We start from the raw sequence: 16,760 nt of genomic DNA, 5'->3' as shown, positions 1-16,760 counted from the left end.
TCGCCAATTCTTGTTGCGTTTGACACGAGTCTTGACCAAGTAATGCCTTGAATTCTGCATCTTAAAACACCTTCTCTCTTCCACCGCCATGTTGGTCTTCGACACAAAATCACCGTTCTTGAAACGTTGAAACCACTCTCGGTACGTTCTTTCACTAATAGCGGCCTCACCATGGGCATTTGAGTGCATTCGATGAGCCTCAGCCGCAGATTTCTTCATATTAAATTAGAAAATTGAGACCTCCCGCAAATGGCGAGAATTTGGCTCTTAAGCTGACATGTTCAATCGAGAATAACTTTATGATGCAAACACAAATTGACTAATATTTCTATGGCGTTATGTTTACGAATACCTAAGCTTATTGTATGACATCTACGATCTATTCATTTCAGCTACCACTCACCGCTATAGCCATCTATTACAAAACGGCGGAAGCATAGTTGTACACCTAATATTTTACATCTAAATGCAAAATATTGTCTCGATCAAATACGCAGTTTCGGAACGATTAGGAGAACAATTTTTTGAGAGACAATGTTTACGAAACTCCTTGTTGGATTTAACGTAAACGAACTCAATCGCGGCATTCAAAATTCGAACCTATTCTAAAAATCTAACGTTTATAGGTTTGTCCGTTCGAGATTTCCGATTTCCGGACGAACAGAACTGAATTTAACCACGTATTCGTCATGAAAACAACCTTATCGTTTAACATCATATTCAGCTCAAAACAGAGATGGAAAATGATGAAGCGCTGTGTATACGAGCGCTCAAAGGAGGAGAATAAACTTATCTCCACAATGCTTATTGAATTCGTGATCAGTGTGCGTAAATGTACACTGGGGGAAGCAGCGTTCCAGGATCCATACTAGGGCGCCGAAAAGTCTGGTGTCCTTCGGGAGGGGAATAATTTTCACAGCATCCCTCTGAGTATAGAGTAATCCACCAGCAGCTATGTGTTCGCTTTCGGCCTAGTTAGAATACAGTCAGGAAAATCAAATAAAAATGGTGAAAAAATTCTGTTTCATTTTCGGTTTTCGGAATGGGGCCGTTATAATGAGTCTTGTTAGTCTTGTGAGTATTTTTTAAAACTGTTTGGCATCTTTTACGACTTTTACTTTCATTTTTATACTTAGAAAAGGTATATCTACATTTGGATTGTTTTACAATCGATGCAAAAATGAATTGATTTCAATCCATAAGTAGGGGAAGACTGTTTAAAATTCTTAGTGTACCTCATTTTCTTTCTCACTCGAATATGAGTTAATGATAGTTCAGCAAGGATGATCACATGACTGATAAGAGAAATATTTCGGGAGGAAAGAGTGATATACAGGATGTTAATCTGGCTCCTGCTTGAAACGTGAAATTGTGATTATAAAAATCATACTAGGAAAAATTTTTATATAGTAATTAATTGTCAAGTTTATTAATTGATTGATTACATAATTTAGGCTTTCATTTTATCTTAAAACATTCAACACAGTGTTTTGTTAAATTAATCAATGTTCATATGACCATTTTGTGTACTGAAACTGAATCTGTATTCAATGAAATTTGCTGTAAAATGTTTTGATGAGAGGTTTTAATTTTTTTTTTCTTTGAAAAATATACAAATTAGTTCAGTGCATATTATTCATATATGTATACGTTCATGATTATTAGGTTATTTTGTATTCGAACGTTCAGAAAGAAAAAAAGCAATAATATTTTTTCAGAGACTAGTACACTATTAACATAATTACTCTCATTACCTATACCTACTATTGATTAGAAACCAAATCCCATTTCTAAAAATTGCCCTCATCAAGAATTGAGATTTCAAGATCATCGTTTAATATCTATATTATTATGATTCATTCATTACTACAGTGCATGGATAATATTTTGATGGATTTTTGAAAGTGTATAACCATCAATACTTTCATTTTTTTTTAGCTAACAGGAGTGGCTCTGATTCTAGATTGTATAATGAATATTGATAAAGGAAATGCTAAAAAGTATAATTCTTTCATTGTTGTTGGTATATTCATGGGAATAACAAGTTTGACAGCAGGTGGAATTCTTTCTATAGCTATATTGAAGGTAAAATGTGAATATATTATTTTGCATTTGCTAGTGAAAATGATTTTTTGGTTTTGAGTCTGCTGAAGGTGGAGAAATTTCAACATTTCTACCCGCAAAATTAATTAAAAACTGTTCAGAACCACCTTGATATTGTTTCTGCTCTTAGGTCTTGGTATCCGCAAATTTTTGTAACAGCCTTAATATTATTTTGTAATTCTTATCCGATTTGAATTGAATTTGGTGTTGGTTGTAGTTGGTCCCATAATAAGTATTATTGAATGACGGGGAGTCGTAGAGGTAGAGCATGCGCAAATGTAAAATTCAGTATATCACTTGTTCTGCATGTTCAGGTAGGGTAGGGTCAAAAGCTTTTTCGTCTTGTTCATGCGTAAACCTGAAATTCCCAGGATCTCAATATTTGCTTTCTACTTGTCCAATATTTATAAAATTTGGTATGGGTATTAACTGCAGATATTTCAGCTGATTTTAGGATCCAAAATTTATGTTTTCTTTTGATTTTGTTAGAAGAATTTAATATCAATTCAAGAGTGCTCGGTTACAGAAACTGAATTTTTTTTTTAGCGGTCGTTCCCTGAACAATTCATGATGATTTACATATAAGTAGATATACTTTTCGAATTTTGATCATGGATTGGTCTTTAACGATAAATAAGGTTCTTCTGCCTACCGATGACGAATTTGTCTTCCAATCAAATTATATAACCATTGACATCATTATGAATTATATTTCATATGATACATATGACAGTTTGTGGTCTGATATGCCATAGGCGCATGAAAGAACGAGCGCTTAAAACCAAATCAGTACTTTTCTCGTGTTTTTCTGAGGAATTGCTCCTATTCATGTTATATTAAGTAATTAATTGAGTTGAAATTTTCAGGCAAAAGAAAAATTCATTCTTCTTTACATGCTGTTGGAATCAGTACTACTTCTGATTGTTACGATCTACGCAGGAATGTTTGTTTTCACAAATGCAGCTTTCTTATTAGTACTGATTGTTTGCGGTGAGTACACATCACTTGAACATTTTCAGTTTGATATTTGGTTGATTTTCATCCATTTAGTAGATATATTTTCCCATTTGAATGCATGTTGATAACTTTTAAATATTATTTTAGGTTTGATGTGGTTTGGCATAGTTGGAATTTATGGTTTTTACACAGAAATAGCTCAATACAATTCTTCGATACCAGGAGCATATGAAGTGTCTTATTCTGACCAAGGAGGTTATATGACTGCTACACCAAGTGGTCAAATTGATGATATAACAGCAGTTTAGAACCTTGATATCACTCGAGATAATTATTTTTTTGTGAATTTTCGGATTACTCATATGGAACACATCCAATATGTAGGGTGTTTGGTGAAGATATCTCAAATATTCTGAAGGTGATACCTTGTTTGAAATTAAGGTCTGTGTTTTTTACAATTAGATACGAACTCATTTTTACGTTTGAATTTTTCTTGATTATGTTTAATCGAATGGAAACCAAATTCGATAGATTGTGCCCATTGATACAGGTCAATGTTTTATGATTTGCTAATATTATGGTGTGCAAATTGACAACTCTTTTCGCATTTCCTTGAAAAGCGAGGAAAAGGAAAGCGAAATCGAAGAAAAATTTTGGGAAAAACAGACTTAAGTTTTCATCAATAAATCTCTGCATTTTTCACATAATTTTTGCCTAACACCCTGTATAGCTACACCGTCCATGTAGTAGGATTTCTTATAATTATTGGATTAAAGTAATTTTTGAAGTAATTTAAGAAATCTCGTTGAAATAGGTAAATATAGTTTTATATTCAAACGACTTCAATACTATTTTGAGTTTCAGTTATTTCATTATTATTCAGTATCTATATTATACCTATTTTTAAAATCATTCGATGAGGGATAGCCTAAAAGTTGTTTTTGCTTATTATATAAATGGTTCCAACTCCTATATTGACAATAAAATTATCCATTTAATTTTTGTGCTGTGAATTTAGGCAGGTTTGAGAATTTTTCATATTTTTATATAATATTCGACTGAAATGGTCCTGTGTTCAAATATCAAAATTTGGATTTGTTGAATTGTAATTGCGATTGTTTGAATTGAAAATCATATCGAAATAATCTTTGTGGTATGTACTTATATTTCCTCTCAATCTAATTCTCATATGATCTTCAAGAGATTTGTTTTGATTTTTGGGCAATTCTCAAGGTTCAAATATTTCAACTTATAGGTTATTTTTGAAATAGTTAAATGGCCATCATGTCGATTGATATTAAAGATTGAGAGGAATGCAAAAGTCATGATAGTTAAAACAAAGAAAGGAGTACTGATCAATGTCTAAGGAATGATGACTGTAAAAAAGATAAGGGTTGTTATATTACAAGTATCTGATATAAAATGTATAAAAATGTTTGTGTTTGAATAAATTCATGTGTATGACTAATGTTGTTAGTTCAGTATTCAATCATTATTTCGTAGAGAGGTTTTCTATGCAAATCAGGCACCAAACATCCTTCAGAAGGATACCCAACAGGTAGGAGGAAAGCCAATTTTTCAGATGATGGTCTATTGAGAAGAAGTCTTATGGCTGGTCCACAATTCAAGGGAGTTGATGTTAGAGAGAATAGTCCAGCATTCTGAAAATTATGATTTCTTTTGAATTAATACAATATGATTCCATTATATTTCAATCTAAGAACACTGCAAATTTAAAACTATGGTTTTTCTTCTTTCAAAGCAAAATATCTCGACACGTGACGAAAATTGCAAAAATTTATATCTTCGGAACTATAGGCGCTAGTAATTTGTGGTGAAAAATAAAATTTTCTTAATGGTCAAAACCAATCAGGGGTTCCTTTAATATGGTCGTTCGAAATTTTGTTTTCTTCTTAATTTGAAAACTGCAGATTCCATCAAGAGGAAAATTTGCCTTTGTTTGTAGAATGGCAAATTATAGCCTCTTACCAGAACTAGGTATAAAAAATTCAAGAAGAATTACGAAAAAAAAGACTCAATATATCAGTGACTATAAAACAGATGGAGTTTAGATTTTACGTATAGAATAATCATTTCAAGCTCCTTGCAGATTTTGTCCATAGCATCATCAGGACCATAGAAAATTAAATAGGAATATTGGAGAAGAAATACTGCATATTAGGAAAACACTGACGTGAAGTCAAGAGCTTTTGAACATTTGTTCATTAATGTGCCAATTGGAGTCCACAGTAAGGAATATTGGCAAAAGCGCATGAACACGAGCTCCTGACTTCTTCAGCATTTATACTCACATGAATGGCAGCCAGAAGGAATCCAACAGCTATTGACAAGCTCTGTTCGTTATAATAATGATTTTTCTTGGTTCCATCAGGTTTCAAGCCATAAGATTGTTTGAAAACTAGAATAAGATAAGGGGCTTCTGTCAGATATTCCTTGATCCAGTTTGTTCTCAAAGGTTTCAAATCCGTAGTCCACTTTTTTCCCATTCTCTTCTTATAGTTAGTTTCTTCTTCTGTCTCTATTATTTCACGTATTTCTCTTTTGATATCCATACTTTCGACCACCACAAAAGTCCATGGTTCTGTATGAGCTCCACTAGGTGCAGTTCCTAAAAATGATTCAACTATGCCATATAGAGTTCGTTAAAAATAATTTAATTAAGATATAAATCTATTACTTGTACCTTTGTATAGGTACATTCAGTTATTTAAATGTGTAATCAACATTTCAATCGATAATTCTGGTATGCTGTGAATGAAAAGTAGCAATATTATGTTAATTTATGTGACTTTCCTATTGTTAAATTTTTCATTGATGTAGTTATCGAAGCCGAAGAAGAATTCATCAGTATAGTAACTCATTCTAAAGAAGGTTTGTTCAATTATTAAGCCCAACATCCACGTGTAAAACAAGACACGTGCAGTAAACCTATCTCGTTATTGATTGAAGGTCAAATAAATTTTCATGTTTAAGAAACTTTAATGAGTGAATTCTGCAATATGCATCTATGATAAGTGTATCAGTTGCAATAGTGTGGTAGCTTGTGGTAAATTTAGTGGTTCATTGTGAGAAATATCTCGGAAATGAAACATTGTTCCTATTTTACTCATTTAGAGCTGGATAGTAGATAACAAATATATCTATTTTTAATTTACTTATGTTTCATTTAATTTTTTTTTAGCAAAATACAGGTACAGGTGTTAATAGTCGAACAAATGAGATGGCAAAGAATCCTAATGGAATTAAATCTTATAAGTGCGTGATTTAGGAAACAAATATATCCCAACCGTTTTGAAACCTTAAAAGGATAGATTACCCTGAACGGACAGACATTCTGAAGATAAAAGTTATAGCTTAAAACCTTTTCTGTGGAGTGTTTTGAGGAATTATTAGTGTTTCAAGAAAACTAACTCATCCATTTAGAGTAAAACCTTTTACAAACATACATACAATTAAAAAACACTGACATGAAGTGGGGAGCTTTCAAGGACTGAATTTGAACACCAATTCTCCATCAGTGAGTCGACCCTTATCGTTTATACCACTGCCGGCTCAAAATTTGAAAAATGCAGATTTTTGTGAAGAAATGATCGATCTTGCATTAAACGAGCGCTCAAAAAGATTATAATTTTAGTTTTAGCAAGTTAGTTAGTCGAACATGTTGTTACTAGGCATCTCAGAGCAATAAACATAGATAAAGGGAGCATATGTCATTTTCAGTAAGCAAATTTTGTCCCCGACATGAACTATGAAATTTGGCATGAAGCGCGCGGAAATGAAAACATTAGTGAGACGATATTTCACTCAATTCGCGAGTTTCTCCACAAAGAACTCACTTCTTATGTCCCATTGTGAATCAACGTTTCATATTAACTCAAAATATAATGAAATGAATACCTAAATATATCAGAAATTCAGAAAGCAAACTTCAAGCGCGCGACAAACGACGTGAAACAACCGATGACACTAGGAGAGCAAAAGTTGCCAAACCTTGGATTTCAGCAGGTAGATACAGAAAGTAATAAATATTCTGCTTATTATATATTCAACAATCAGGAGAAATATCGGATTCCAAATATTCAAATTTGCATATTTAATCAGGAATCACTCAAATAAATATATTTCCTTCAATTCTATAATATACACATTCATAACGATATAGTGAAATTGTGGATTTGAAAATATATCACAATCCGACAACGTAATCTAACCATGTTGGGGACATGTAAAAATTGTAAATGTAAATTCCTACCTGCAGTTTTGATTATGTTATAAATCACTTCTTTTGGAAACGACTTGGAACTGAAGGTTCTGATCGTTCGACGTCGATTCATTTTTTCATAGAAATCTCTCGAATTTTTGATCATCACATCTGTAGAAAGAATATCAAATTTCAGAGGAACATGTTCCAAATCTTCTGGTAAGGCCGGGGCTACACCATCATCCTCTTCGACGTCAGAATAATTATCTACGACAACAATCAAGAAAGAGAACATGAGAATAAGCTGATGATGAATTTTCCACTAACTTACCATTAGAAACATCGTTTTCTCTGGATCTTTCGGTAGCAGATTTTTTCTTTTGAAATCTAGGGTACACGAAATGAATAACAAAATACAAAGAGATTGCCGCTGCTAAATACTCCCAATACTTCTCGATCATTATGAGGTTCAATCGAGTATGGAATATCAACAATGATATGAGACTGTAACAACATCTTATGGTCATTCACTTCTCATGGGATAGTCAGCCACGAAACTAGCACACTGCAGATATGATCACATGATGATCATTCAGTCGTAGTGATTCTGGTATGCTTGAAATGAGATGTTTTTTTTTTTGACAATATGAAAAATTGGAAATTATTCCTGTTTTTAGTGGTTACTTTTTTCTATGAGTTGCTTCAAAATCTTTTTGGGCGCTCGTTCTACGATTCGTTCATTTCATCACAATGTCTATAATTTTTAATTTTAAGACCGAGAACTTAAGTTCTTTTGGGCAAAATGAGGCTGTTCGTAATGTTGTTTTTCTGTTAATTTCAAAACTGTGGATTCGATCGAAGTAAAAATAGGCATTTGGGTATATAATGATAATTTCAAGTCTCGTGCATAATTTCATGTTTATTGCGTGAGCTGAACCATAGAAAATTGAAGAAGATTATCTTGAAAAAATTCCACAATATTTCCATGACCACAAAACCGACGGAGTTGATATTTTGACAGTTTATTTGAAATAACAATTTCAAGTTCCGTACCAAATTTCAAGCCGATCACATAATCAGAATCAGAAATTCGATCATATAGATATTTTGTATGAACCTGTATATACAGGGTGAGTCAATAGTGCTCGATTGGTCGATCACCTCTGGAAATTTTGGGCTAGGATAATGATTCAAATTTTGAAGGAATCGACATTACTTATAGCATGAGATTAATTATTTTTAATTCTAGAGGCTGGTCCAAAAATGGTGAAACCAGATACCATTCTGTTTTTCAAACGAGAATGCCCGATTGTCATGTCATACTTATATAATCTCCATGAAATTCTGATTCAAAAATACCCCACTGTGGTATTTTTTGACGTAGGCAACTTTTTTTGACATCTTTTTTAGATATAATGGTTTAAACTAAAGATCATATCTTGAAAACCGTTCGAGATAATTTTATTGAATTCCCGAAAAGTTTGCAAGTGTTCTGCAAATTTAAGGATCACTCTATAAGTGGTCCGAAAGATACCTCAGATTAGTCAACAATGTAACAAATATAAATGTAAAGCTTTCAAGAAATAGAGAAAATCTATATGAATTTAGCTCTAGAAAGAAGTTTGATCTCTTATTTACTTACAATAAAAATAAAAAAGTACGAATAATTCAATTTATTAACTTACACATATTTATTCACACTATATTTACTCACTTACAGAATAATATTAAGCAATTATCACAAGGCCATTTCGAATATAAAAAAAGTTATTAACACAGATAGTTCAAAATGACCACAAATGGAAATTAAAACTAACTATAATTATAACTATCTAAAGCGTAAATGCACAGATTGACAGCGCAATCTTTATCGAAGAAGAATCAATTTGATTAAAAATTATTTATCATAATCCATTTCAATAATAAATACCGTTTTAGACGCGATATTTTTGAAACGAATAGATCTTCATGAAAAGAAGGAAGTAATCGAAATAAAAAGTTTTAAATAATTCGGTTTTTTTTCGAATAAACACAGAAAGATGATGATCCCATCGAAGTGGTCAAATCACACATTTCAATGAACGACAATAATACTAAGAATATATTTTCAAACTCATGAAATTTAGTCAATTTCGGTAAGTCAATATATTCTTTCTAATAGATTAATCTAGATTCTGCTCCATCATTTTCCATATCTCATAAAATTTTTGTTGTTGTTCCCATCAAAAGAACAAGTTCAAGTTCTCTTATTGGGAACAATAATATACATATTCCACTGGTTCACAAAAGCAGTTTTCAATCAAACATATATCAATTCATTCGATTTCAACCTATTCAAGTCGGATGAAATGGTATGTTGCATTTATTAAAAATTATTTGAAACTACTTCTTATAATTCTTCGTTCTATTTGAAGTTTCATTTCGATGTCTGTGTCCTTCCATTTAGGAAACGTTTAGGAAATCATTTATCTTGTTTTCTCATTTCTGAATATCTCTTCCGTTATTTCATAATAACATGAAAATACACATTTTTCATGTTCTCAAGAAAATTAATTAGATTGTCCACATAATCCTTCTCTATGTCCAGTTATCCTTTCAAGTTGTTCTAAAGTTTTCTCAGTGACCGCAATAATATGAGAGTTCTCTATGTGAACAGGCCTTTTCGCAACATTCATTGAATACACCCCTTTTTCTTCTTCTTTGATAGAATTTCATCATTGAAACAGCTCTCGATTTTCTTGTGAATGGAAACCTGGTTTCCTCGTATTCGGGATTGAAAATTGGAGACCAATAGCCTTTTTTCTCTATAACTGAAAAGAAAAAAAAACAGAATAAGATTCAGCGTTCCCTAATATATTTTCAATTAGTTATTCGAATTTTATATTATATATAGGCAAATATATTCGGGAATGAAACGTAGAAATTAAACATATATAATCTATTCTTTTCTCTCTACGATAAACTAAATTTGCAAGCAAAGGTTTTTTATCCTCATGGCCATGCTCAAACAAAAGGTTTATTTATTTTGTAATAACATTTTGCCGAAAATTGTCCTCTTCAGACTTCAACCATGCAGCATTATAGATTAAAAACAAATATAGGAAATAAAATTTATACATACCATCTGATTTCTTTGTTAATGTGTTGTAATTTCCTTTACAAACTATGGATAGTGTTTTTGATAAGTTATCTCCACAATATTTTCTCTTTGTATACTTCAGCATGTCTGTTTGGCAATATGAAGCACTTATAAACATAATAACTATAGAGAAGATCAGTCTGAGGAAATTCATCTGAAAAAAAATAACAATATGAGCAAGTAATCTCAATTACTAAACTATTAAATAAATCAACAAAAAGTAAATAATTTCTTCAGATTAGAAAGATAAACAAAAAATTCAATTTCGGCAGTATTTTCGTCGAACTCTGCAAAATAGCATGTTCCATTGTCTATCGTATTGTAGTTACGCAATTCGCAAACTTTATCTCATATGCACTTGCATTTTTCACGATTCCACTAATTATTATCTAATTATATTCAATTTGTTTGGTTCATTAGCAATTAATATCTGTTATATAATGTGGGCTGGTATTTATATTTCTGCCGATTGCCGACCTTCATTTATCTCGAGAAGTTTTGTAACCCTGTCTAAATTTTACTTTGTATTTAAGATTTGTCTGAAATCATCAGACGGATCGGTATATTAAATATCGGGAATTGAAAATTTATAGAGTTTTTTTCTATGATCCCATTTTTTTTTCTAGATTTGAATAGATTAATTGTCATGAGCCAAAGTGACGTTTATTTATACAGGGTGTTTCATTGGTAAATGTACATACGTTAACCTGAGGTAGAGAGATCCAAAACAAATAGGTTTTTTGACATCGTCTAGGGTAGCTATACCTAAGGTTAACATTTGTACAATTCACCAATGAAACACCCTGTATAAGTGATATTTCTGTTGCGTCAATTTCCTTGAATACCAATTTCATTAATACAATGTGCTAACTATACATTTTTAAAATATATAATTTTTTATAAATAAAACGAAATATTCATGTTTTGGAATGCAAAGATTCAAAAAACTACAAAAAAGTTAACGAGAAAGAAAAATATAATGGATCTCGTAAATTTAAACCTGGATTCATAGCCTTCTTCAACTTCAACAAGTTGAAGACGGCTGTGCTGGATTCAATGATCCATAGGGACGCTGGTCTCTACTCTCTATGCCACCTCCTTTTGGATTGCAATAACGATTGTAGATATCTATAATTTCTTTGATTTGTTCCACCCAATTCTTGGTATCAAAAAGAAAATTCAATTTTTGAATTCTATACATTCCAATTCGTGAGTAAACTGTAGAAAGTTCCGAGAGATTAAAATTTTGTTTCGTCGATCTATCCCAAATGTTTATTTTTGGAAATAAATAAACTATAAAACCTTTCATCCGCCATAGATTTTTTTCTGAAACTATGAGAGCTATTCACATGAAATTAGGTGGAAATATCAGCTGTTCAGCTGCATTGATTATTCAAAAAATTTTAATGCCACTTTCGAAGCATATAATCAGGAAATCAAATATTGGAGAATTCATATTATCTATATGCAATTTACAATATCCTTTACCGTAAACTCTTAGCATTTTTTTTTTCAATAGACCCCTTAAAATATATGAAGACGCTATTCTGAATAGGTTGGATACTTTTTTCACTCTCATTGAAAAATCTTTGGATTTGGAATATTTTTTGAAGGTAGGAGAGAATGATAAAATATTGTGTGAAATTTATCTGTTCTTGTAAAATACTGAGAGGCCAGTAATCAAATATTATATAAATCGTTCACGAAGTTTTATTTTGGTTAAAATGAATTTCTTTATAAGGGAAGAAATATAGGTATCTATGTGTTTGTTGCTATTCAGTTTTATTGATTTTCAATTAAGAAATCCCATATTCGTGTAAAGTTACAGTTACTTTCAAAGGCTTCCTCTCATTGCTGTATCAATTTTGAGGAGTACATTCTTTTAAAAACTTTATCATTATGTATATCGATGAAGAATCTCTATTGTTCGAAAAATATTTTCTTAATTCTATTTATTTCTATTTTTGTCAATTCATTAGCTTTTTCGGCACTTAGCATCGTTGTTCTATCCTACGCATAAGTTTTCAAGATCCGAGACGCAAATTGTTTTTTTTTTTTTATTTGAATACGTGTCAAGTACACTCGATAGCTTCTTGACATTTGAAGATACGCACAATTTGATATTCTTAATTCACATAGCTATTGTTGATTTTCAAGTTATTGATAAAATTTAAATGTTCTTCAATTGGAAATTTTTCTTTTTATATGTAATGCCAGTAGAACCATATATCTCAAAAAAATGTGCAACCGTTGAATCTATATTTACTTAGAATGAGTTGAAAACTTTACATTTATTGGGGAAATGCAATACACAAAAAAAGAAATATTTCATTTTTCGTGTATTAGATATATTTCCCAAATAAATGTAAACTTCCCCAATTTTGAATTCAACGTTTTTTGTCATTATTTTAGATGCAGGGGGTTTCAGAATAGATCCGTTATTTTGAGATCCCATTCATTTAAAAAAAATTGATATTTGTTTAAATGCTTCTGAGGTACAGGATGTTGGAAGTTTGAAAAAACTACCATTACCGTATCATAATTTGCTTGGATGAAATATGATAAATTAATACAAAATTTAAATTTTTTAACAACCTAACCTTTTATTTGTATTCCTTTCAGTCCTAACCAGAACGATTATGCATTGTCCTTCTATCAAAAACACTTCGAACGCACCTTAACAATACGGCACTTGAACTGAACACAGATACGTCAAGTACTGTGCTACTGAACGTATGGAAACTTTATCATTTATTGAAAGTCTAAACCCAACTCCATACTTTACGAGATAAGCGAAATAATCTTCATTAGTCGAGTACTACACAATTCCCAATTAAATAAATCAAAGTCTGGCTCTTGAAGTATGTAGGACCATTTGTTCGACTAATGGTTTTTATCATCATATGTTGAACCCTTGGTAGGGATAGGTTTCAAAATTCCTGTCTGCATTCAATCATGCTTATTTTTGATGATCTTCAAGAATTTTGGGTGATTCAAATGAGATGATATAACTAGAAATTTTTCAAAAATATTCTGCTTCTTTTCGTTTCTTTATAACATGATTTACACTCTTTCACTGAAACAATGCTATAATATGTATATACATATAGTATAAGCTCTTTTTATGTACAAATCCTTCAGGTACGTCAATAATACAACGTCATATTTTTTGGCAACACCGTACAGAGTGAGAGAGTGCTAATTGAAATGTAAACGATTGCCCAAAAATTCAAAAGAACACCTTCCTTTATGAGAACTCGTTCCCCGAACATAGATTAACTGATGATGAATCGGTGATCAAATTCAATTATGTCCGTCCGGTTCCGAAACACGATAAATTTCAAACAGAACGCAGGAATTTGAAATTTTCAGGTTATATTTTGATCTCGAATGCCGCAATCAGGGTCGTTATTATGCAGAATCTTATTATTTACGGAACCCCGTAAATATGTCCGTTCGAAATTTTATTATCCTGATGATTTCAAAATTACTATTTCAATCGCGTCTCTAGTATCGGAGAAAATTCAAGTAGAATATCGAAGAAAGTTCAAGCAGAATATCGAAAAAAAATCTGGTTTTGAAATTTCACGCGTAATTTCAAGCTTTACTCAAGATGTCATGTTGATCGCAACACTAAATTTATAGAAGAGAATTATCTAGATAAACTGAAAACAATAATGACATATTAAAGCACATCTCATTGCCTAGTTTTATTTCCTCCAAAGGAGTAATAGGCGCTGCTTTTCTGAATTTCATGAAAATCAAATTGTAGTTCATTATTTCCCATTATAGGCTCTTAAAAATTTCAAGGAAAAAATCACCCTTCCACTGAAAATTTGGAAATTGTAAAATATAAAAATCGTAACTTTCTTTCAGGAATGATAAGGCCAAGATGCTTGAAATTATATTTAAAAAACAAATGCGACACTTCCTAGATTGAGACTAAAGTCTTCTAGTTCCAAGTCTTAAAATACTTTTTCTTGGGAACTATCTAACATGAAGTCTATAACCAACAAAATCAACGATTCTGAATAAAATATTTTTTATCGCACACTATTCAACAGTTAAGGAATAATAAAATGGATTTGATTTCAAACTACGCAGAACTATATATACATTTATATTTGTTTTGTATTTTTTGGTTGATATATAGAAGAGATAACACATCTCTGAGCAGAATTTGCAGCATTCTTGCGATCAATGTCATACAGTCTAAAGTTACCCTCGATAATAAGAAATCGTTGTATTCGATCCATAAATAAGTATATGCTTCGAGATCACGTGGTCAGTTAGATATTTTTAAACCAGGTCAGTCTTATCATACAATAACATTGTTGATGTGACAACTCCAAGAAAAACAGTTTTGAGAAGAGAAAAAATTGAGACGTATGAAAACTCAATTTAACAATTCAATGTTAGTTATTCGAGAACTCCAATTCATTTACTTATTATTATTTATTTATTTAATTCGAATCACAGGATTTCATCTAATAATTTATAAATTTGTTGAAATATTCTTACCGTTACAATTATCATTCACTTGTCAGAAATGGAAAAATTGATTAAGTTTAATTTAGCGACACCACAGTTTACAGAGTGAAAGAGACACCTGAATGACAGTTACAGGAACGATTTTTATACTCGAAAATTTTAATAAGCATATGCCAACACCATGTAATCTACGCATCTTGGTTCCAACTTTTTTTAAAAAATAAAATCTCTCTGAGAGATTCAACTAGAATGTCAACAATCAATATTCAAGTCAATATGTATATGTTCTACAATTCCCAATTTGTGTACTGGAGTTTTCAACAAAATTTCAATATGCTGTGGAATACACGAAATTATACCTAAATTTTTGTTCCTTCGATTATTTCCATTGCGAGTGAATTCTGTTATTAATATGCCTAATATAGTTTTTAAGCCACAATATTCAGATGATTTGTACAGGATGTTCAGTGAATCCATTCGCTCCTCAGTGTGCACCATAGCCAACAATATTGAGAAAAAATACTACCACTCACTTTTGAAAAATTGTTTTTGTTCTCTTGTTTTTTATTCACATCAAGCTTCATTTTTGAGGAAAAAAATATCACTTCAACTCATTTTGAATAATATAATTCATGGAAATCAAAATAAGAAACTTAAAGAAAAAATTAAACAATATTTATGATAGTTTATAAATATTATTTTCTTTTAAATTCATCGCCCTTTATCTCAGAAACGAAGCAGCTTCATAGGATAGGAACTCTTATTAAAGATGATCTAACGAATCATCGTCTGAAGTTTTATTACCCTAGTTAGGAAACAACCTGTATTTCTAACTAATCAAATGAGAATAAGAGTCATTCCTTTCGAATGACAAAAATTGTCTGATGCATGTCTAGTAACACTCAAGTTCTAAATATAGACGACAAGCAAAGAAACAATGACCTCTTGTACTCATTATAACTGTTTATAACTACAACATACATAAATATAATTATTTTAATCTAGGTATTCAATTTGTTATCGGAATAACAATTGTGGATGTAAGGAGCTCTAAATGAATTGTTTTGACAATAGCAGGAATTGGTTATCATATTAGTAATTATTCTTTTTCATATAATTGACGACTTGTATAATAGAGGTTATACCAGAAAACTATCAATTTGATATGTTCTTTTGGATTTTGAACAGATGTGGGATCAATAATAACTTGTTTGTATGCACCGTAATCATCATACTTGGACAGAAAAGGTTATACACGTGTTAACTCATGAAATAAATCAAATTATACAATTTAATCTTTCTAATGTGATGAACTCCATACGTTTAATGCACCAAGTTAGCTCATGTTAATCAGATATGATAATCTTGGGAATGTAATGAAATATAGGCTGTGCTGAATAAAATTTGGCAACATAAATTAATATTATATTTCATTAGCTGGAAATCTTATCAGCTAAAAAAGTAAAAACTGTTAAAATTCACTACAAAATGGTGAAAATTGTTCGCAAAACTAAAGAATTTTTGGGTCGTCGTGAAGCACATTCTCGGCCGGTAATAGTGAAACTGCTGGAAAAATTTGAGATGTTGGGTCAACTAAGTGTTGTGAAGAATCTAAACCGTGTGAGTTGTTCAAAAAAAAGTTAGAATATTGCAGCTGTAGCTCGTAGTGTTGACGAAAAACCGGGTTTGTCGATTCCTCGTCCATCTTGAGAATAAGGCTATCGTCAATCGTCAATCATTTTCAACAATACTGCACTACGTGCCACACAAGCAACGAAACAATCGCAATTTTGCAGGAAGAGTTTCCTGGCCGAGTTATTTCTTGAAGAGGTGATTACAATTGGCCAC

The 16,760-nt window shown here is 31.3% G+C and overlaps 3 protein-coding genes across 3 annotated transcripts; 1 reads left to right on the top strand and 2 right to left on the bottom strand.

The window, feature by feature from the left end:
- Positions 1–828: 828 nt before the first annotated feature.
- Positions 829–4,296, top strand: LOC123684617. The gene is made up of 4 exons (XM_045623938.1): positions 829–1,074; positions 1,939–2,085; positions 2,970–3,093; positions 3,208–4,296. Exons 1-4 carry the CDS (start codon positions 1,006–1,008, stop codon positions 3,366–3,368), a joined length of 501 nt encoding a protein of 166 aa, XP_045479894.1. The 5' UTR covers positions 829–1,005; the 3' UTR covers positions 3,369–4,296.
- Positions 4,297–4,441: 145 nt separating this feature from the next.
- On the bottom strand, positions 4,442–7,817 carry LOC123684616 (iodotyrosine deiodinase 1). Its single transcript, XM_045623937.1, has 4 exons — positions 7,614–7,817; positions 7,334–7,549; positions 5,373–5,689; positions 4,442–4,721 (listed from the first exon to the last, which is right to left on the bottom strand). The coding sequence occupies exons 1-4, from the start codon at positions 7,807–7,809 to the stop codon at positions 4,539–4,541; spliced, it is 912 nt and encodes a 303-aa protein (XP_045479893.1). The 5' UTR covers positions 7,810–7,817; the 3' UTR covers positions 4,442–4,538.
- Positions 7,818–9,313: 1,496 nt separating this feature from the next.
- Positions 9,314–15,158, bottom strand: LOC123684530 (LIRP-like). Its single transcript, XM_045623823.1, has 3 exons — positions 14,943–15,158; positions 10,404–10,575; positions 9,314–10,092 (listed from the first exon to the last, which is right to left on the bottom strand). Exons 1-3 carry the CDS (start codon positions 14,955–14,957, stop codon positions 9,899–9,901), a joined length of 381 nt encoding a protein of 126 aa, XP_045479779.1. The 5' UTR covers positions 14,958–15,158; the 3' UTR covers positions 9,314–9,898.
- Positions 15,159–16,760: the final 1,602 nt, after the last annotated feature.

This window comes from Harmonia axyridis, chromosome 7 (assembly GCF_914767665.1).
Source record: "Harmonia axyridis chromosome 7, icHarAxyr1.1, whole genome shotgun sequence".
NCBI lineage: Eukaryota > Metazoa > Arthropoda > Insecta > Coleoptera > Coccinellidae > Harmonia > Harmonia axyridis.
The sequence above is the reverse complement of the archived record's forward strand: the minus strand, read 5'-3'. Positions and strand labels throughout refer to the sequence as shown.